Below are 23,371 nucleotides of genomic sequence, written 5' to 3' on the forward strand. Positions count from 1 at the left end.
TTATGCAGCTCACTTTGTGGGTAGGGGCTCTCTCTAAACAAAGCTTGAACCACAGTATTACAAATATTTAAGAAAAAAATTTAAATATTGTTGCATGCAATATAAGATTTCCCTTAACTGGAACTTAGAGCCTGGACCGAAAAATGAAAAACAACCTGAGACCAAAGGTTCACAAAAGTATGTAAAAGAGGCTGTCCAGATACTTTCAGCCACATGAAATGGGTGAAATGCTACGGGTCCAAGTCTTTTTCAATCATCAGCTGGACAACTTGAGAGCCTGTCTGTTTTCCATCTTCATTTTGGAAAAGAAAGAGAACTATCAGGAACTAACCTTAGCTCTCAATGAATGAAAGGCAATATGGGACTGTCTAATATCCCTGTTTCATTTAATCATTATTAGTCATTACATCCAAGAACTGTTCCAGTGCTTTGATTAATCTCATCTGTCACCAGAACAAAGTCATTTAATCAGAGTGGGGAGAGGTTGCAGAATTCAGATTTCATGGTAATGTAAGTAAGAGAGAGAGAAAGACAGAGAGAGAGTGAGAGATTTCACTCCTGAAACCTGGCGCTTGTGTGTCACAGCATCATAATGTACAGCACACAGCCAAACACACATCTGCTGCTCATTTATCTCAAGTGCACGACTATAAATCAGCTGTAATTTGCGGATTGAATTATTGCAGCCCCAGCATATCATGCAGCCGAATTCTCCAACCCATTCATCCCACACTACACCAATCACAACATTAACACTAGCGGGGGAATAAGGAACAAACAGGCGTGGTGACAGAAATTAGATTAGAGTGACGAACGTTTGCCGAAATATAATACAGGAGAGAACGGAGAGAATGAATGAAGAATGTACATGACTAATGAATGATTAAGGGCATGGTTATAGTTGTCTCGCAGGTTATGAAAATGATACCAGCGTCACTCATTTGAGAGGCGCTGTGCCATGACCTCACTGGTGTTGATACATACACAATAAAACAGGGATCATATCACTGTTACGGTTGTTTCAATCCTGTTTCTGCTGACGTGGTCCTGGAGGAAAATTGCCTTGTCTTGCTCAGCTTATGATATCCAACCATGCAGGAGATCATTTATTCTTTGACATAATATCCTGTAACATAAAATAAACATGAAATTATGAAGTATATTTGAGATGTTGGTTCAAGTGGATTTTCAGCCATGCTAGTGTCGCCCACTCCATTTGGTCCAGACTGAAATATTTCAACAACTATTGGGTGGACTGCCATGAAATTAGGCATTTTTGGTTTTGATAATGACATGAAAGTTACATATAGATTGCAAAAGACACTTGGTTCAATAAGAGGAACATTCAGGTTCAGCTTTGGTGATCCCTTTCACTAACTGTTCATCTAGTAAAACTTGATGTTTAAAGATCCCCTCTAGGCATGTACATATAAAAATACTCTGCTTTGAACAATGATGTGTGTCTGATAGGGCTGGGTGTCAGTACTCGATAACTTTAAGGTATCGGCCAAAATAAATCGATACAAAGTGGCATCAAAATATCCTTTTTGCACCCAGAGATAGAAAATATGACTATTTGTATGGACTTGCTCACAGCCAATCAACACAAGCATTCTTTGATTTAATGCGACGTGATCGGCCTACTGCAACAGCAGCTACAACCCATCTGTGGTGTTGAAGTCGTGGTGAATTTGAGTTAGCATGATTAGCAGTTCAGCAGCCAAGATTCCACCTAAGCACTCTAAAGTGTTGTTACACTACACGCCTGTGACACTGGATAAAGGCAAGTGCACAAAATGTGTAATGGGTATCGGATGAAGTACTCAATTGGTATTGGTATCACTTAAAAGTACTGGATTGGTACTGGTATCGTAATTTTTTAAACAATACCCAACTCTTGTGTCTGATATTGTTTATCTGCAGAAAAATGTTAACATTCTTAAAATGGCATCTACTCCTAAAATCCAGAATCTACAAATATGGAAATTAATTTTAATCTCAGAACTGCCGGGCACACGTTTACACATCACACGTGTGTAAGTTAAATGCTGGACCAGGATTGGCTCCAAACTATTTGTGATGTCACAAATTATGCTATCAGTTCCATCCTTTAAAATTAGATCTTTACTGAGCACAGAAAAACTTTCCACTTTCACCAGATGAATGTGAAAACAATCTTAGTATCAAACTCTCCACATAGCTACATCATTCTGCACAGTGAAGCTCAAACATCCGAAGAAAAACACATTTTTGAATGGAGCCGCAGCTGTAGTTTGTGTTCAGTACTGATTCGGAAAGTGTTGGCATGCTAACACGGTAAAATAGAGTGGTGAACATGGTAAACATTACCATTTAAATATGACTATGTTAGTAATGTCATTGTGAGCAAGACTTGATTTCAGAACAAGGTAAAGCCATTTTCAATACGATCTTACCTTTATATTTATATCTAGTGTGGATTTACTGCTCAGTTTTCAGGACAGCTGAGGCCTTGCTCTTTTGGTCACTGACACCATATTCATTGTTATTCAGCATTCTGTTTGATTCTGTTGAGTGCCTTTCATTTCATCCCAAGATGATAACACTTAATATCAAACCTCCCATAGTATTTATAAGTAGTATATAAACAATTAATGTTTATAACACTTTTATTGTGAGTCTTATATGTAGTTTTGAGCAGATATCAACTACTAGCCATGTACTCTTCCAGTGGAGCACCCACAGCCCAAAATGTAACATTGTTGTAATCCTATATAAATATTATACATAATAATATAGAGAAAAATAAATGTCAGCCTATTTGCCACGTGATATGTACTTTTTTTTTTTTAATATTAAGAATTTATTTATTTATTTCACACTCCATGACAACTAAGCAAATACCATCTGCTAATGAAGACAATGATAGCCTGGAAGGAAATCTAGTAGTGCCATTCAAGTTAGGAAACTTTTAGTTTGACTATTATTTCCAAGTTTTGGAATGGACCCTTCAAGCTCAGCATGTTTTAAACCCGTCTGTGAAGGTTTTATTCATGTGTGTTTGTTCATATATTACTATACAGTATCAGCCAAAAGTCTGGACACACCTTCCCATTCACTTTTGACTGGTACTGTATGTGATCACTGATATAGATGCAGAGTCAGTAGAATTAAATAAAGTCCTCATTGTTAAGGCCTTTTTGGCAATGACTATGAATATTAACCACAATGTTAAACAAAAATATCAAGCCTTTACACCTGTTAGGAAAGTCTTGTAGACTGCTGGTACACTAGTTATGCGTTTTCATTTGATTTGTTACAGGATGTTGGACTTCATCAGGCAGTTCTACATGGGTGTCGCTGAGCTGAGTGGACTTTTGACAGGTGGTGTCACTCCTACACGCTCAACCAAGTGGTGCAGATGGTGTATGGCGAGCTGTGTATGCCAACAGTTGTTGTTTTGGAGATACTATATACCTCCTAGTCTCTCTTCACTTATTCTATTTCACATGATCGTCTCCTTTTGGAAAGAATGGAAATAATCACAGGCTGTGATATTGTGTTTTATATTTACAACACATATAAGAAATGATAATGTTGTGTAAAGACTAACAAACAAAACAGCGAGGCCAGAAATCACTGAGCAAAACACTGTTGACAATATAGCCATGTAATTAATGTGAGCTGATAAAATTGAAAATGTGCAGTCACAGTATGTACATCAAATTTTAGGGAAAACTGAGTAATGTCAGTGTGAAAGTTGATCCACAAGTCCCCAATACAACATGCACTCTGAAAGAAAAAAACAAATCACCATATGAATTATGCTGTATTGAATATGCGTTTCACAAAATCAATAAAATACTGTGACAGCAGTCCTGAAAGTACAATAACAAGGAGACATTGTGGCATTGTGAAAACTGATCAGATACTGTAACTTTACTAAGAAAGCCTACAACCCTTTTTTCTACTGTCATGTGATGCATACTATAATATTTCCATTCATTGGGTAAATAACATTTATTTTTAATACTGCAACGCAATAGCAAATGGGTAATTGTAAACGTTAAAAGGTTAACATGTTGGGAAAGACACTTATTTGCTTCCTTGCCCAGAGTTAGTTGAGAAGATTGGTTCCATTCTCATGTTTGTGTTGTGTAAATATGAAGCTATGTCCAGCAGCAGCTAATGAACTTAGCTTAGCATAAATTATGGAAACAGGGGGAGTAAAAAAAAAAATAAAAAATCTGCCTACAAATACTATCTAACTAATAACTCTAACACATTATATGTTGTTTGTATAATCTGTACACAAAAAGGGTAGAAATGACAAGTCACAGTATCCGGCCAAGGCATAGTTTGTGAAACACAACATGTCGTTTTTACATTTCTGTTTTTGTACTGATTAAATAAATAAGATATAACATGTTAGTGAGCTACAATTGTGGTGCTGGGCAGATTTTTTTTTTTTTTTTTTTTTAATTGGACAGAACCAGGATAGTTGTTCCCCTCCCCTCAGCTTTCAGTCTTTATGCTAAGCTAAGCTAATCTTCTATTAGCTCTAACTTCACACTTAAAACACAGAAAAGAGAATGACATGGATCTTCTAGTATAATCTTCGAAAAGGGAGTGGATGAGTGCATTCCCCCTTTTAAAAAATTGTAATGGCAGTGATGACAGAATGGCAGTTGTATAAAACGCTGGTAGCCTTTCACTTGCTAATAGAAACTGGGCTTTGAAATCAAAGTGACATTTTGACATCCTTACACAGTGTTGAATCCCCTGTTAATCACAGGGAACAAGGTCACAGCAGTAACATTGTGCATTTGAGAACAAGGAGTGAGTAGTTTGTAGCATAAACTCCAAGGCAAATTAAAAGAACAGTTTGACATTTTGGCAAATATGCTTATTAGCTTTCTTGTCGAGAGTTAGATGAGAATTGGTTCTGCTCGCTGTCACTATCTCTGTTTCTTGGCCGGGTGCAGTGACTTTCTGGAGTCTGCTCTGGTTGTCTGGCAACCTCATGCTGATAATAAGACTCCAGGAAGACACAAGATACATTGTGTTAATTAGTGTGCTGTAGAACTGCCATTAGGCTGTTATTGTTACCTTCAGACAGAACAAGACTAGCTCACAGGCATTATGCTAAGCTAAGCTAATCAGCTTGGTGTTGAGCTTCTCATCAAACTCGTGGCATTAAAGTCAATTTCCCAAAATGTCAAACTAATCCTGTAAGTCTGGTTTCTTTGCATTTTGTTCACTGATCATAGACTCAGAAGTTTGCATGTGATAAAATGTGTCCATGTGCAGATTGATGGACAGCGGGACAAGGAATAATACTATAAATCTTTGTCAATTGTCTTTTCATTAGCAATATGTGTAATAGACTGACTGCATTTTATACTGAAGTTATGGATATAGTTGTAATAATTAATCTAAAGCATTGTAAATTAAATCCAACACAGCAAAGTGTCTGTGCTTCAACCCATGAGATAAAATGTCCCAGGTCGACAAAGGGGTCAGAACAGAGAGTCACGTACAGTACAGGAAAGTCTCTGTAAAACAAACGTCCTGTAGATCAATCCTTGTGACGGTGCATAAACAAATGCACACTGTCTTAAGTATTCTTCCATCAAAGTCTGAACTCTGAATTAAAAAAATGTTCGTAAGGATTTGACCATATAGAAGTTGTCCTCTCTCATTCAAAAACAAAAATGAGACAAGAGATGGGGTTTAAAAAAACATCAGTGCATTATTTCACATAATAAAGCCAGTAGATTACATTGAAGAAGCAGAAGGTGAAGGGGAATATTATCCGTGACCATCTGTCGATGGTGTTCACATCAGTGAGGTCTGGGATTTTGATTTTGAGTTGCGAGGATCGTCTCCGCAGACGGGTCTTCTTTAGATGTGCGTTCCTGTCCAGGCTGTGGCGGCACGAGTCGCGCGTCCCGCTCGGCTTCCTGTACTGGACCCCCGAGTTGTCGAACACCATGGAGGTGGAGTTGTGAGTCTCGCTCACGGTGGTTGTGATTTCATTTCCTCCCACCTCGTTGTGGATCTCCAAGGTTGTCAGCAAAATGTTCCCCTGGGAGTCGACCTAGGCACAACAGACAGGAGCCGTGTTAAAAATGGGCTGTGAGCTGAGGCTTCAGTGACTGATGACACATGTGCAGCATGCGTCAGGCCCCGGGGCTGACGTCTTGCGGGAGGCTGACAGATTACAGCTCGGGAAACAGAGAGCGGCCTTCAAAACCAGGCTTCCTATCCCAAAGTTAAATCATATCTCACAAATCAGTTCAAGGTTGGGCCGGGTGGCTCTAATACTTATGTCATGACAGCTCCTCCTGCCTACACAAAAACATATAAATCTTTAAAACTTATGTCACAAAAATAGAGGTACAACATGTACACAGTAATGCAACAATGTGGTTACAGGACATGAGAAGGGAGGAAGTGTAAATGTATTTTGCACTCCAAGGTAATGACAGAAACTGATCTTATTCCAAAATGCAACTAATAAAAGCCTACACACACACACACACACACACACACACACACACACACACACACACACACACACACACACACACACACACACACACACACACACACACACACACACAACTTTCTAAACCTCATAAAATCCTCAACTACAAGTTAGGAATAAGTCTTCATTATAGTGTTTTGCTTGCATTCACTGTATAGGATATATAGATTATATTATATACTGTATACAGCAGGTTAGTGTTGTGAAATGACAGTACAGGAGAGGAGGGGAGCTTCCTTAAGAGAGCCACAAAGACAAATATCAATTAAAGCACAACTCAGGAAAAGCCAACATTCAGGGGAATATACTCGATGGTGATGATGAAAGAAAGGTCTCATTGAGATATTATGGTTAGGAGTTTTCCTTTGTAAAACTTTGCATGCAGCAGCAAAGTTTCAGCGGGGGAGGGGGGGGGGGGGGGGGGGGGGGGGGGGGGGGTTCACAGATGACACACAACAGGCAGTGACAGACACTCACCCCTCGTGAGTGACGACGCCCTTGTACCTGATTGGACTGTTTAATAGACGAAGACTTGCAATTGCCTCCTTCCAGAATGGACTACGTACGAGAGAGACACAAACACAAACCCCTTTGTCTGAGCTGTGGTCAGCCTTGCACCTGCATGTGATGTGAGTATGACTATACACACTATGAGTCAGACAGTTGTCAAACAGTACGGACCAGTCAAGTCCAGGCTCGATGATTCATTTATGCACATTGAGCGAAAATGAAAATGAGTAATACACACTGTAAATGTTCATTGTTCATTAAGTGGTATAAAATGGTAAATCCACAGTTAATCCCAGTTAATCCCTTACACATCTGATACTTTTCACTGGTGTAATATCAAGCTTCATTCAAGATTAAAGAAGACTGGGTGGACCTGAGTGTGCTACCTGAGTGTTTTATTTTTGATATAATCAGGTTTTGATGATTTGAGGTAATGTAACAGTGGAAAACAGCTAATTTCAGGTCATTTGCACCATCTGTATTTATATTTGACAAATCTTCTTATTAATACCATCAGTATCATATTGCTTTGAGCCATAACATTCAGCCTTGGAATAAATATTATCCCCTGACATTGCTTGTAGACCTAACAGAACCTCAGAACCTCCCGTTGTTCAGATCTTTCCAGCATTTCTATCTGAAATAATCAGATTCAACCTGATTCTGTGGCGTTGGAAAGTGATTCTCACCTTGGGCCTCTCAAATTTATTCCGGTCCTCAATTGCCTTCTGCGCCTTCTCAGCCAGCTTCTTCTGCATCTGAGGACCTCGTCCAAAGAAGATGTAGTTGACGAAAGCGTACTCCAGCAGAGCCAGGAAGACAAAGACGAAGCAGCCCATCAGGTACATGTCTATAGCTTTGACGTAGGGGATCTTGGGTAGCGTCTCTCTCAAATGGGTGTTGATGGTTGTCATGGTCAGCACAGTGGTAATCCCTAGAAGAAGAAAAAAAGAATTAGAATCACCATGTTACAAATAAAAAAACACAACAAATCTGGAATATAACAGCATTGGTAATGAAAAAACCCAGCAATCTTTCAGTGACAACCTCCTTAAGCGAAGATGTGATGAGGTGGAGCAATCATCAGAGCTGCAAGAAGTGTCAAAGAATCAGTTAGTCGATTGACGGAAAATAACTTAATCAATTTAACGTTTTTTTTTCGTCCTCTTTGAGAGTCAACTAAACATTGCTGTGTTATAGATGTCATATAGAGCCATCGATTTATATAGCGCATTTCATACACAGAGGCAACTCAATGAGCTTTACATAAAAACTAAATATTAAACACTAAAAATTGGAAACATTAAAACATATAATAAAAAAACCCAATTATAATAAAAATAAAACAATAAAGAAAAAGTAAAAAGAGAGCAAGACAACAAAAAGCTAGACTAAAATAGAGCCGCAAATTCATTAAAATGTATTAAAAGAACATACAGTGCAAATGAAAGATTAAACTTTAAAGTGCTTTAAGAGAGCTCAATCATAAGGACATGAAAAGAGGAACATTTGGGGCTGATTTCAGTTCTGTTGGTAGTTTGTTCAAGGTGTGTGCAGCATAACTGCTAAATGCTGCTTCACCATGTTTAGTTTCAACTCTTTTATTCACCAAACAAGTAACTGATTATCAAGAAAATAATCATAAAATTAACTGATAATGAAAATAATCATTAGTTGTAGCCCCAGCTATCACTAACTTGTATTAATGTCATTTAAAGCAGTTGGTAGCTTTTGTTGATAAGAAGTGGTTGATCAAATGTGGTTTTAGATTTCTGCACAACCCAATCACTCACCAGAATATTTCATGGACTCATGTTTATGGGACTTTTTGTTGCCTGGTCCTTTGTTTGTTATTTGACTTTTCTTTTAAGGACTTTCTGAAATTCTTGGTTGGCTTATGGTGTTGTGTTTTCTAGGTTTTGGTTTTTCCTGTGTGTTCCTTCACTGCATTGTCCTCATTTGACCTGCCCGACTCCTTCTGTCTTCCCTGGCCAATCAGCTCCCAGCCTGGCCTTGCATTGTACCACCTGTTCCCTGTTGCTCCATCAGTTTGATTTGAATTTACCTCTTGGTTTGAAATTTAGCCTTTGTTGGATCCTTTGTCTGTTTTCATCATGTTTCGTCAGTTCTTGCCACTTCTTGTCAAGTTCTTATCAATTTTTTTGTCAGTTCCGTTCTGCTCAGAGCTCCAAAAAACATTTCCCATAATGCAAATCAATGGGATTTTTTTTATAAGATGTTACTTTCTTGTAAACACCCACATCTTTCAATTCCTACAGTTTTATAACAAAGCCTTTTTTCCCTCTCAGACTTTAAGTTGTTAAGTTACCTGTCAGTCATTGCACTCGAGGTCTGGAGTGAGTGTACAATTCACAGCTTGTATTCCTACATCCATGTGAGAAAATTGCAGCTAGGTGCAGTCTCTTTAAGAGTTTTTTTTTTTTTTTAAATTTCAACTTTAATTAAAAGAAATTACAGGGGCGAAAAAGCCAGGACCCAATCTTAAGAAACTTTAGAACGCTGTTAACTCATCAGGAGAGAAAACTGTATCCTGCTGGTCTAACTGTGAGTCATTTTCATCAGCTGCAGGTACAAACACTTCCATTAAACTTGATTATAACAGCTAAATCGAAGTCAAAGTCAAAGTATTCAGAATTGTCTTAGTTTGGCTTAGAAGAAAATGCTCCTTTTTATATGGGAGCACATAAAGAGAGAACAGTCTCAGCAAACACACCAAATAAATAAACATCAGTGCAGTAATTCTCTAAATAATGTGCACCACCAACAATAAATGTGTCCGTGTTGTTTTTGTGTCTCGTGGACGCCTCACCAACCTGGACGCCGTGTCTGTTTCTGTCTTTTCAGGGTTACATAATTAAACCAAAAATGTTGCACCATACAGTGTGTGTGTGTGTGTGTGTGTGTGTGTGTGTGTGTGTGTGTGTATGTGGGGGTGTCAAGAGCGCTGTGGGTACATCTCATCGATTCCTGCATAACAAAGGGAAGAGCAAGAATCTAAACTCACTCAGAGCTCAAAGGAGAGAGTTACTCAACAAACCCCCGAAAATACATTTCAGCACGCCGCTGTAGAATTTACAGATGTCTCCGAGATGACATCAGTGAGAAGTACATGGGCACAGATGTTATCGCAAGACATATTGTAGATAACAACTCCAACTGTCAATTAACTGACATACTATATAGAGAGAGAGTGAGAGAGAGAGAGAGCATGTGTCTGCAGTGTGATACACAGTAAATACACTGTGTGACCTCCATGAAACATCATTTTCCACTGCTCTTGTATGAAGTCTGATCCCTGTAAATGTATTTTTGCAAGGGATACTTAGGGCACCATAATGGCACAGAGAATGGAAACCTATAGTGAATTATCACATGGAGCGTGATTGAATTTGGATGGTCCAGTAAGTGTAAATGCTTTCTAACTTGCATTGATCTCAGAGTGTCTCAAACAGCGGTCCCTTGAATGAGAAGGCCTTACAGCTGACGAACTCCCCTGAAGAGGTCTGACCCTGAAGAGATGTTTCCAAATGTGACGACTCAGCAAACGTATTGAAATGTGCGACATTCATCTTTAAATCCCAGTCTATGTGCGACTGGTATTTAATGAACGGGATAATAATGAATGGGGATAGCGTGCTCTATCTTACACGGGCAGTGCTTTGAGTGCATAGTGGCTGAATGAGGATTTCCATTAAGGCAAATACTCAAGAAGAGATCAATGCAGTCAGGGGAGGCCGGGTGATTTCCAATGATGAGCCAAGCCCCGTATTTGTTTCAGTCCCACAGGCCAGTGGAAAATGTGAGTCTTAGATCCAGTTCAGTCTTCTGTTACACTACAGAGCAGCTGCCTTATACGTAGCCTGAGAGGAATATTTATCTGTTCACAAATGAACAGCAACAATCTCTTTTTTGATACCTTAGTTTGAGAAAATGAAATGCTTTTCTACAACAGAACTTCTTGAATGTTTAACATAGTCTAACAAATAGCTGGCAAGCATGAACTTTTGCCTAAATACAATATAGATCAATCACAAACTATAATAAAGTAAAGAAGTGTAAGTGCTTTTGGTACATAACGTAAGGGCAGCATAGCAATCTGTAAACACAATGATGACAAAGTATCACCTTATAAAGTTTATATAGCAACTTAGCAAATTGTTGGCTACACGTGGCAAATGTACATCCATTATTCACTCAATTTTTAGCTACGTTTTGGTCTCCACCACCACTTTAGCCGCTAAATGCTAATGTGTTCACTAGCTAGTTTTTCTGTCTGCTATTTGGTGCTGGTATAAAGTAGTGTACATTGGGTTTTTTCATAGATATTTTTAGCTGAAAACATCTGCCTGCTGCAGCTGGAAATGATGCTAATGAGAGCCATGACAGTGGAAACAAATCAGTTTTGTTTGATGATGATAAAATGCTTTATACTGTAGGAGAAAAGGGGATTTGAGTGGCCCATTTTACATTAAACATTTTTTTCTTGACCTTATCAACATTTCCACTCAATCCACTTGGAGAACTCTGCTCTAAAAATATTCAGGAGGATTTTCCCAAATATCAAACAAACACTGCAAAGATCACTGCAAGTCAGTTTTAAAAACATAAAGAAAACCAAATCGGAAAGGTCAGATCTCCTGTTTATGTCCTCTGCTGGCCAACATTATCCAACCTATCATCCTCTAAGGTCACAGTCCGGTAAATTTAGTGAGGTGGACATGAGCTCGCCACAAACACTTCATCTACTGTACAGTGTCTCTGAGAGGGGAGAGATGCCATCAATCAGAAATGAATCTCACATAAAAACACAGTCACATTTTCTGCCTTGCAGCCATCCATTCAGAACATCCTCATTACCTTCCACCTCCTACATACCATATTTTTTATTTTCTTTCTATCTCCTGTTTTTAAATTTTAGTGCTTATTACCAAGATGGTTTGCAACTGTAGTAAAGTACCAGAAGATCAGTGAGAAATGTTTTTTCTATTGACACATGATGTTATGTGTACACCTTTTTAGTAAAATAGACTGTAGACTATATGTTGGACATTATGCACAAATAATAGCAAATCAGAAGCTGTACTTATAAATAAGTTATCTCTTCAGCTGAATTGCTTATCTCATACCTGCCAATCACCAGCTGCCAATCACAGTGTCACATGGGATCAGTAAAGGAATAGACTGGTGCAGGCTTGCTCCCCAAAGTAGGAAATTAAATATTTATCATTTAGGTTCAGGGTAGCAATGTGCAAACACGGAGACCAAACTATGTAGCAAAAAAATCTAATTCATATCTATAGAAGTATTCAACTGACACTAAATAATCATATTTGTACTTAATAACTGATAAATGTTAAATTAAAGTAATAATGTACATATATAACACAATATTTTAAAGGTGATCTTCATGTTTGTTAGTCTTTGTCTCAACTTCATACTGCATACATAAATAATACATAGTAATTGATATTTGTGTAATTTGTGAGACAAAATAATAACTTTTTTTGTTTTGTCTTTACGGATAAAAAGGTAAAATTTGCTTCAAGAACACTGTTTCAACTGGGGGAAATTCTCCATTTTAGCAATTTACCATTTAAATTTAAAATGCATATTGACAAATACTTATATAAAACTTATCAGATCCAGGGCACATTTTGATGAATTAAAGGCAAAAGGCTTTTTTTTTTAACCTTTGGCTTAATTCAACAGATCAACACATCAGATTCTCAGCTCACCTTCTTTAGAGGGCCTTACCCTCGACAGAAGGCAAACACCAAGTGCTCTGTGTCTCAGAAATCTTGCGTCACATCATATTTGATCTTTTAATGACCAAATTAGATTTTTCTGTAATTCCCTGAACCTGAGATTGTAAAAAGATTCCCAGAAAATTCATCTGTGAATCATTTACCATAAATCACAAATTAATTCACTGTATAACTGCAAAGTCTCCACTTTGATGAAATCCCATTTTAATGTGTCCTGCCTGACTTCTAGCTTTGGGGCAGAGGTGATCACTGTTCACAAGCCCGCACGGCGAAACTATAAAACACAAAGGACATCTAACTGAAGGTGATACTACAGACCTGAGATCAATCTACTGCACGGGACACATTATACCTAATGCAACTCTGGCAGCCGAGGCGTCATAATTTATCCAGAACGACACCCAGGATAGGATGGTGATGAGAGTGGAGGGCATGTACGTCTGCAGGATGAAGTATCCGATGTTTCGCTTCAGCTTAAAGCTCAGAGAGAGTCGAGGGTAGGCACCTGCAGGGGAGACAGAAGAAGAAATACCCCTCTTTAATTTAAGAGGAACACAGGGCTCTCTGGCACTTTGTTTCAGTTCCTATGGCGATGGCTTCATGTACTGATTTCATCACTATGGAAACAAACAAGTGTGGCTCAAATTGTAAATCTGATGAAACTCAGCCTTGACCTTATCTGTGTGCTAACACAGATGAAGCAATATATAAAACAGCTGTTTACACTCACACTATGTTAGAGAAGCCTTTCATCATTTTGGGAAATGCTTAATTGCTTTCTTGCTTGAGAGTTAGATGAGAAGATTAATACCACCCTCACTGAATATGAAGCTACAAGCAGCAGGCTAGCTTAGCTTAGCACAAAGACTGAAAATGAAAGGAAAGAGCTCGTCTGGTTCTGTCATGTTTGCACTTCTGTTTTTGTGCAATTTACACAAACAAGATATGATGTTTTAAATAGTGAGCTTTAGAGGTTCTGGCAGATTTAATTATCTTCAGACACATTTTTAATCTTTAGCTATCCAGCTGTTGGCTGTAGCTTCATATTAATTGTACAAACATGATCATTCTATCTTCTATTTTCTCATCTAACACTCAGCAAGAAAGAACATTTGTGCATTTTCCTAATGTCAAATTATACCTTTAACTTGACTAGTAGATTTTTGACATGAATATGCAATACTTTTACTTGCTGAACTACTTCAAAAATTCATACTTTTTATGTTATAATTTATACTTCTCAGAAGTAGAAGTATAAAGATAAACTTATACTACACACTTATAAAAGAGAACTGTAACTGCTGAACTGCTACAATAACCACCGCTACTAAGTTTCATGTTCAGTTACACCTTATCAGGGGCAAGGTTGAGATCTGAAAACAAGAAATGTATATTTTAAATTTATCTTTTACAATATCTGCATCTCTCTGTTAACAGGAATCTCTGTAAGCACTAGGTGACCTTGTTGCCCTGTAATAGTTACCTGTTTGAACTAACTGACTGATTACATATACTATAGCTTCCTGTGTGCTAGATCCACCTACTGCAGACACTCTTTACAGTTTATTTGTATCAAGATTTGACCCTGATTGTAATTAGCTCTAATAGTCCTCTCAGTATTATCTTCTCAGAAATAGTAGTATAGGACAGATATACTAGTTCCTATATGTTATTAATTCAGCAGTGGGAATAATTACTGTTTTGGTGCCTCTGAGTTTTTGTATTGTAAGAGAATAATTTATGCTGTCGATGTTCTGCTGCATGAATACATTGTGTTACTGCCCCCCTTCATTTTCCAAGTGGCTTAAAGAAACAGAGTTGGCTCTATGTTATTATTATCAGTTCTGGTATGGTCAGAGAAGTCGAGGTACGATGCAAATTCTTTAAAAAAGTCTAATACGTATGTATATGGAGGGATCTAAAGTAAAGAGGATTTATTGATTGGATGCTTGGATGTTATTCCACACCTTAAATAAGACATTAAAACAATTATAGAACATGTGACAAGCATTATTGTTCATCCTCTTCCATAACGGCTGTTTATTCACCTGTGGAAAAGACAACATTCCTGGAGACCAGTTTGTAGTCCACTATGGAGAACTGAGGGAGCTCAATACGCGTCACCCCGGTCACAGCAGTGTCTCCTCCTTTCCAGTAGAACTCGATATCATCTGTTGTGTAACCGTCTGCAAACATGCACACAGAGAACAAGGTGAGGTGTGGGAAAGCACAGAAAGCGCTGCAGTCTCATTTTGTTGGAGGGTTCGAATTAATTATGCATTTTTATTTGCTTAAGTGAAATCTGGGGGCCTAATAGCAACGCTTGATTTACAGTAAGCTCTATGAATCACATAGACTCGACTGGCTGTAAGTGCTGATTGCATGAGAGGTAAATCTTCGCAGTGATGTGTGTCATTGCAGGCAGACAGGCTTATACCACATGCATGGGATCCATAACCGCCAATAGTTTTATAACAGCTCAGGTAGCCAAACATGTCGAGAGGACTGATGAAGTTACACTGCAATGGAAATCACTGCCTGGTTCAAATTTTTGTGGGTACACAGACACAGTAGCTCGAACTGGAGAGGGTGAAGCAAGCAATCTCATTGAGATATGACAGCTTAATAAATCGAGGGCAATTCAGCAGCCTGTGCACTTTCTGTCTCCATGAAATGAGGAGTATGAGAAGTTTTTTATGACAATCACAGCGCTATTCATATTTTTAAGTGATGAAAAAGCAGAGCTGTCCGCAGTATTTCTTTACTAAGCGCAAGACGTGGGGCCGGGAACTTACAACTCTCAATTTCCAGGGTGCAGTTCTGTTCGTCCAGCGGGTATCTCCTCAGATCCATCATGCAGGCTGCTGTTGTTGTGATCCTGAATCCAAACGAGACCGAAGAAGAGGCACGCAGGGTTATTTGTTTTAAGTGCAGCACAGGTTCATGAGGAAATATTGTCAAAGCATCGCGTCAAATGGGTGAAGACAAGAACAAATGTACAAAGAGACACGCTCTCTTTCAGTCTGTGTAAAAACAAGAACTCATTCCAAATGGAACAAATTATTAAGACACAAGCATCTTGGCAATGCAATGACATTCATTATTATTTGTTTGAAAGTCACACTGCGTGCCAGTTCCTGCTAATGGCATTTCCAGGCTTTGAAGAGCTGCAGCGTTATATTGAGAATCCAATCTCGAGCCGCGGTCCAAATAAACATATGAGACGAGTTATGAAATATAATTTGATTTGAGACCTGCCGTATTAGCATTAAACTGTGAGAATTGCAGCTTAAATGGCTTCAACAAAACAAATAAAACACTCACACTTAGCCATTTATTGTGTCTTGGGCATATTGGATAGCTATATGATAGCATAAAAGCTAAGAGTAATTGCAACCAATAAGCATTAGAGACAGATTGCTGGCTAGTTGCTGGAGCCACCACAGGAGGTAGAGTGAAACACATTTGTTTCTCCGAGCTGCTTAAGTTATTTTTACTGACCCTGATTGGATCAGACTGAGTGTGTGAAGGCAAAAGAACGGCAAGATGGTGGATTTCTTATTTTGCTGATGTAGATGCATATAGAAAATGTAGTAATAAAAGTATCAGGATATAAGACACTTGAACTGTAAGTGTAAATAGAGTCTTTATCTGCAATCAATGCTTAAATCTGTCTCGTAGCTCCAGTGTTGCAGCTCATAGTGCAGGACTGGGAATGAAGGGAGATGTCAACAACACAGAATAGAGCTCACCTGAGGCCATAGAGAACAGTGCCGTCCGGGTGAAGTCGAATCATTCTGTTTTTCACTGTGACGCCGTGCACAAAGGACTTCTTGTCATTGAGGAAGTAGGTGTCTGGTACCCAGAGCTGGTCTGCTACTCTGTTGTCCAGCGTCAGGTTGAGAGGGATCCCTAAATAGGCCAGTCTCTTATCTCTCCAATACTGCTGGAAGTACATAGTCAACGTGTAGTCCTGTAGGGATGGAAACAACACATAAATAATGCCATTTTGTTTCAGATATTTGCACTTTCTCCACTCAAACATAATCGACACAGTCCACCCAAACTGAAACCAGACTTGTCTTTCTTACAAGGTTATCAAGTTCGGCACTGCACGTCTACAGCCTAAAGCTGGGGATGGATTTTTGTTTGTAACGAAAAGTGATATTTATAGAATCGTCAAACAACTCTGATTCTCATCGGTCTGCCCCGGGCGACCGTATTTCAAGACCTGCCTCAACGAGAAACCCTTCTCAGCTGTTCTGGGCACAAGACTGGCACTGCTAGCCCTCAGACTATAGATTTCCATTTCTGTCAGCACAGCATCAGTGCAATGTTTCAGCTCAGTGGCTGACTGCTTTTTACAGCACGCCAAAACTCAACTGCATATCTCAAGAACATAGATCGATAGATAGATAGGTAGATAGATAGATACATACATAGATGGATAGATAGATACATAGAAAGGTGCTATGAATTAAGGCTGTCAATAATTCATTAGGCATTGGGTAGATAAGTAGGTAGGTGGGTAGATAGATAGATGTAGGTAGGTAGGTAGGTAGGTAGGTAGGTAGGTAGGTGGGTAGCTAGCTAGGTAGGTAGGTAGGTGGGTGGGTAGATAGATAGATGTAGGTAGGTAGGTAGATAGATAGGTAGATAGGGGTAGGTAGGTAGGTAGGTAGGTAGGTGCTTAGGTAGGAGGTAGGTAGGTAGAAAGATATCATTACATACCATCCATGCTATGACTTAAGGCTGTCGATAATGCATGGGGTAGATAGGTAGTTAGGTAGGTAGATATCATTACATATTACCAACCATCCATGCCATGACTTAAGGTTGTCAATATTTTATTGGGCATTGGGTAGATACGTAGATAATTAGGAAGATAGATAAATAGGTAGGTAGATCTATCTATCTATCTATCTATCTATCTATCTATCTATCTATCTATCTATCTATCTATCTATCTATCTATCTATCTATCTATCTATCTATCTATCTATCTATCTATCTATCTATCTATCTATCTATCTATCTATCTATCTATCGATGGCGATCATTACATATTACCAACCATCCATGCTATGACTTAAGGCTGTCAATAATGCATTGGGTAGATAGGTAGGTAAATAGGTAGTTAGGTAGTTAGGTAGTTAGGTAGGTAGGTAGATAGATAGATAGATAGATAGATAGATAGATAGATAGATAGATAGATAGATAGATAGATAGATAGATAGATAGATAGATAGATAGATAGATAGATAGATACAGTAGATAGATAGATAGATAGATAGATAGATAGATAGATAGATAGATAGATAGATAGATAGATAGATAGATAGATAGATACAGTAGATAGATAGATAGATAGATAGATAGATAGATAGATAGATAGATAGATAGATAGATAGATAGATAGATAGATAGATAGATAGATAGATAGATAGATAGATAGATAGATAGATAGATAGATAGATAGATAGATAGATAGATAGATACAGTAGCTAGATAGATAGATATCATTACATATTACCAACCATCCATGCTCTGACTTAAGGCTGTCAATAATTCATTGGGCATTCATTCAGTGGATCCATCAAACACAAAAGCTTTTCCAGGCCTTTAATGGAGCTCTTTACTTGCTCACTTGCCTTTGTTCTGCTGACTAATGTTCTCTTAAATAAATAAGCAGATCTCAGGAAATATGCTGAAAATGCCTACATTTCAATCCTCCGGTGCGATCGTGTATTCATAATAAATTGTTCAAACTGCCACGTTTCCTTTTGGATATATAAAATCAATATCTTCTTCCGTCAACACTAAACTAATACGTTAGTGTGTGTGCGGCTCTTCACCTCGGAAACTGCTGACCTGATTTTGATGAAATAAAGAATTGCATTATTTTCTTTGTTGATTCTCTCATTACTCTGTAAACAACATAACTGGTGCAAAGGGGCAGCTGCATCACGCATGGTTGACAAAGTGTGGGCTTGTTTTCTGTTTGGAATGAATTACACAACATGATTTGACTGACAGTAGAATATAATGTAATATTGATTCCTATGAATAATTCAGTGTGCATGCACAATCAGAGGATGTATTTATTCTTACCCTAGGTTAAAAAGTTGCTTATAGTTTCTGTATCTGTGTGGGTTTTCTACTGTCAGTAAGTCATCCATAAAATGTCCTTTTCGTCACAGAGCGTTTTGCTTCCTGACAAAAGTAAAATAAATCATATTTGTGATTACATTTCTCCAAAATCTGCATCCAAACAAAGGAGGATAGATATTTTTGAAGTTGGGAAATGAAATGTAGGTTCTGTAGTAAATAATATTGGTAAGTTTCCAGAAAATCCCTGGCTCGAGGTTTGGCTGTGTTTTTTTAGAGATGCCTTCACCCTCCCAATTCTTTCACCCCTGTGAAAACGAGATGGCCTCATTACACTCTCCCACACACAGCAGAGGTGTGGGCTGGGTGAATCAGCTTTACACAACACTTCTTATACTACAGAGAAGGAGCCCATCTACAATACCAACCCCCTCACTCCATGTCTGGACCACGACTATTTTAGTCTGTTTTAGTTCTTCAGATCCCACTTCAGCTGTTTCCCTCCACCGCCTTAGACAATGTTTTAGCTTCTCAGATATAATGCTTAACAGAGCACACACTGTACAGTACGCCCTCCTGCTCCCAGTACCCTGAGCAACTTGTAGAGTCCCACAGGGCTCTATTCCAGGCCTTAGCTTATTCCCCAATGAGGGTTTTCCCTTTGTGTACAAAGGGAGACACCATCTGAGGTCACCATTGCTAGCTCTTATCCAATAGTATTGTATTTGCTGCTCAGAAAGCTTCAGATCATGTCATATAATAATTCACTTGTAAAAAATATCTGAAACAGCCTCCTGCTTTAAGCAAAATTCATTATCATTACAACTCATTATCATTAGGAGAACAACAAGGCTTTCTATAGCACAGCATTTACTCTATGAACGCAGGTATAACAGTGTTTTGTGAATGTATTCAGTCATATACATACTGAGATTATGTATCTATACTTTATGTTCCTTGTATTTTTCTATATGCAGCAGTATGCAGTATACACTTCAGCCCAATACAAATTTCCCCTTGGAGAGAATAAAATATATCTTATCTTATCTTAAACTGAAAGCAAGCATACTTTTTTGCAACACTTTAATTTTTCTCACCAGTACATTTTGTGTTTTGTATTTTTTAAAGCGAAGCCTGTCATACTTGTTTGTTCCTATGCTCCATAAATCTTTCAACATTTTTAAAAGCCTTGAAAAAGAATTACAGAAAGAAAAACAAGTAGTCAACTAATTAATTAGTCAAATCCAACAAAACCAAAGAATAACAATCAGCACTTCTTTAGGTAATGGTGTAGGTCATTTGCTACTTTCGTTGTCTTATGTGATGAGTTAACTGCATATTTTTGAGTTTTAGATTGTTAGACTTATGACAGTATGAAGAAAATATCTTATGTTTTGAGAAACTGGCATTTTTCACTATTTTCTGACATTTTATAGAATAAGACTAATTTACAAGATAGTTATGACTGTCACAGTCACTTTGCATATGTTACACATCTTAAAAAGTTAGCTTTCTATAGTCATAATGTTCATTTTTATTTTATTTGACTTTATTTAAACATTTTTTAATATGTATTAAGAACAAATTCTTATTTACAGTGGTGGCCTGGCAAAAGGAAAAGCCCCTTGAGATAAGGGGGTAAAGACTAAAAAGAAAAGTTATAAGTTACAAAGACAAAAGCACAGATCCAAACATTTCCAACACACCCACTACTAGACTGCACTACGACATGCAGGCAGGTAGCTATCAGACAACAGCAATACCACAACAGAACAAGAGCAGCATACACAAGCAGTAAGGTGAATAGGCGAAGCAAAACAGCAGCAGCAAGTGAGAAAGAATATGCAGCAGACAGACGAGGGATAGGGAATATTAGTCGGTAAACGGCGGCATGTATCACTGAGAATGTCCGTAATACAGTTCTTGAAGGCTGACATGGGGATAAAATTGTCCAGTTATGGTGTTTTTTGCAGATTGTTCCAGTCTTTGGCAGAATGGTGTAAGACTGGTACCGCATTTATTCATTTAGACCAAATATGTATGTGGTATTATACCACAATACAATTAACATTGGTAGTATTTGACAAGAAATATTAATCTTACAACAGAGGAAATATCTCTAAAAAATTAAATGAAATTAAAAGAAGTTTTTTAAATTATAATTATAAATGATTAAAAAAAGTTTTGTTATAGATTCTACAAGTGTGTGATCTCAGGAGCAATGCAAGTGCTCTAATCATCATATTTCAACATTCAAAATCTATTCTTAATGCAGTGGTCATAATATAATAGCTCAAAGGTGAAATGGTTAAAATCAGTATAGTGAAATGACCTGCACGATTGTTATTGGCTGTGACTAGTCAGCTGGTGAATGAGCCATTGATTGTATAGCAACAATAAAACAGCTGAAGCCACTCAGTTAATGCAAAGCTGATGCTTTATTTATAGTTACATTTTGCTCAAGACCACAAAGTTTTGTATAATACAAAAATGATTCCACTGAAAGTCATTAAGTGTCATATTGAATTATGGTCCAACCCTATTGGAAATGACTTTGGTTAGAGGATGACTGTGTGTAATATCCACTCATTTGGCAATTACATTATCAATAGCTATATCTGATAACTAGAAGCTTTCACAGAGCATCCTATGGAGGATTTTCAGAATGTTATCATCATACTGTGAATCCACTGACTAAGAGAAAAACACTTTAATAATACTTGTAGATGCTCTTTGCTCTGTTTAGTGTTCAGGCACACTGAAGGTAAAGGGTGGTGTTTTTGTTGTCAGATATGTAGACCACAAGAGACAGAAAGGGGTTTGTTCTCAGCACCAGTGAGTAAATGAGGCCCAGTGGGAGGATGAGACTGTCGTGTCATCTTCGGCTCATATGGTTCACAGTCTCATACTCAGACATGGTTACTGTGTGCCAGTCAAACATCGTCTACGTCAACTTAACACCGAAATACCTGCTGGGAATACAGGAATAGCACTCAGAGATGCTTGCCCTGCGCAAGTGGGGGGCTTTTCATCACTTCATAAGACAGTTAAGTGTTCCCAGCAGGATTCAAAAGTGTACTATGCATGTTTTACAAACCATGCGTTTAATAATTTCAGTCTCTGCATCCTCCCACGCAGCATTTTTACCAGCCTTTCATGAAATGATTTCATCCCTTTCACCATCTTAAAAACAGGCCGCCTTATAAATACTATTATCTCTTGAGAGCAATGTTGCAGGGGGAGACATGTTTTGTGTAGGGGATGGGTGGAGGACGTGGGAGGGAGGGTTGTCAAGAAGAAACTTTTTTTTTCTCCATTTAATTTTGAGATGTGTTCAATCAGAAATGATTCTCTGTATACAACCTTCACAGATTTAAACTTAACAACAAATCTTCTAAATATGACATTGGATCTGACGAGCTGAAAGAAAATACATCTGTTTGATCCCATAATGATGGTTGAGGGGAAAACAACATATAAAGATAGTATTTGACAACTATTCCATGAAAAACGGACAAAAATAAACATCGCCTCTATGGATGAACCAAACAATATCAGATGACTTGTGTCACTTTCAATGATTAGCATTTCACCATCCTTTATGAATAACCGAACATTAAGCAGCTTGATGATGTATTTATAGTGCTTTTTTTTTTTTAAACAGTACATTAAAAGACTGAAGACATAATGGAGCATCATAAGATATTTCTTCAATATATCAATAACTAAAAGAGAAAAACATTAACCAAGATTAAACCCACAAAGGCTTATTTATCTCTAAATGCCTGGTTCTTCAGTCTGGTTGAAGGAGTTCTATGAATATGATGTAAAACTAAGAAATCATGAAACTGGAAAAAGTAATACTCATTTGCAATCCAAAATTGTGATTCAGATTTATTTATGCAGCATGTTCATTAGCCACTATAATAAGTAGCGCTGATATGATGAAGTTTGACTGGAGATGATAATAAAAAGAGCCAAATTATGACAGTAGCCCGAAGGATACTGAGCTGCTTTGAGTATTTTTTTCCCTTTTTGGCCACTTGCAATGCAACAACCTGTAAAAGTTTTATGGTGAACCTATTAAAAAACAATTGCTTATTTACTCATCCAGTAGACGCAGGGAAACATCATCATCCCACTGGCTTTTCTGGCTACATGATGAAGTCCAATATTCTCTCTCCTTCCAGCTCTGGTATGTTCTTCACCACATCCTTGGGGAAATGTTTGGCAGCTGAACTCTCCACAATTTTACCAGCTTGTTACTAACTTTGTCTGTCTGCAGTTTTGGTGCTGTTGCTGGAAACAATACTAATGAAAGCGGAGATACTGAAGCAAAAGCGTAAAGATGCGAGCCGTTAAAACCAAAAGAACGAGCTGAAAGATGCTAAAAAGACCCGAAGAGTTGAAGGGAACCACAGAGTCTGAGAATAATTCT

The 23,371-nt window shown here is 38.0% G+C and overlaps 1 protein-coding gene across 1 annotated transcript in view; it reads right to left on the reverse strand.

Moving 5' to 3' along the window:
• Positions 1–5,731: 5,731 nt before the first annotated feature.
• The window catches only part of gabrb3 (gamma-aminobutyric acid type A receptor subunit beta3), a 48,419-nt gene continuing 30,779 nt past the window's right edge, over positions 5,732–23,371 (reverse strand). Inside the window, exons 5-11 of the mRNA XM_062424128.1 lie at positions 16,578–16,798; positions 15,621–15,703; positions 14,874–15,011; positions 13,178–13,330; positions 7,729–7,973; positions 7,007–7,087; positions 5,732–6,079 (exon numbers count right to left, since the gene is read on the reverse strand). Of these exons, the coding sequence (XP_062280112.1) occupies positions 5,732–6,079; positions 7,007–7,087; positions 7,729–7,973; positions 13,178–13,330; positions 14,874–15,011; positions 15,621–15,703; positions 16,578–16,798 (1,269 nt within the window). The remainder of the gene's footprint in view (positions 6,080–7,006; positions 7,088–7,728; positions 7,974–13,177; positions 13,331–14,873; positions 15,012–15,620; positions 15,704–16,577; positions 16,799–23,371) is intronic.

The sequence above is a fragment of the Scomber scombrus genome, chromosome 8 (genome assembly GCF_963691925.1).
Source record: "Scomber scombrus chromosome 8, fScoSco1.1, whole genome shotgun sequence".
Lineage (NCBI taxonomy): Eukaryota > Metazoa > Chordata > Actinopteri > Scombriformes > Scombridae > Scomber > Scomber scombrus.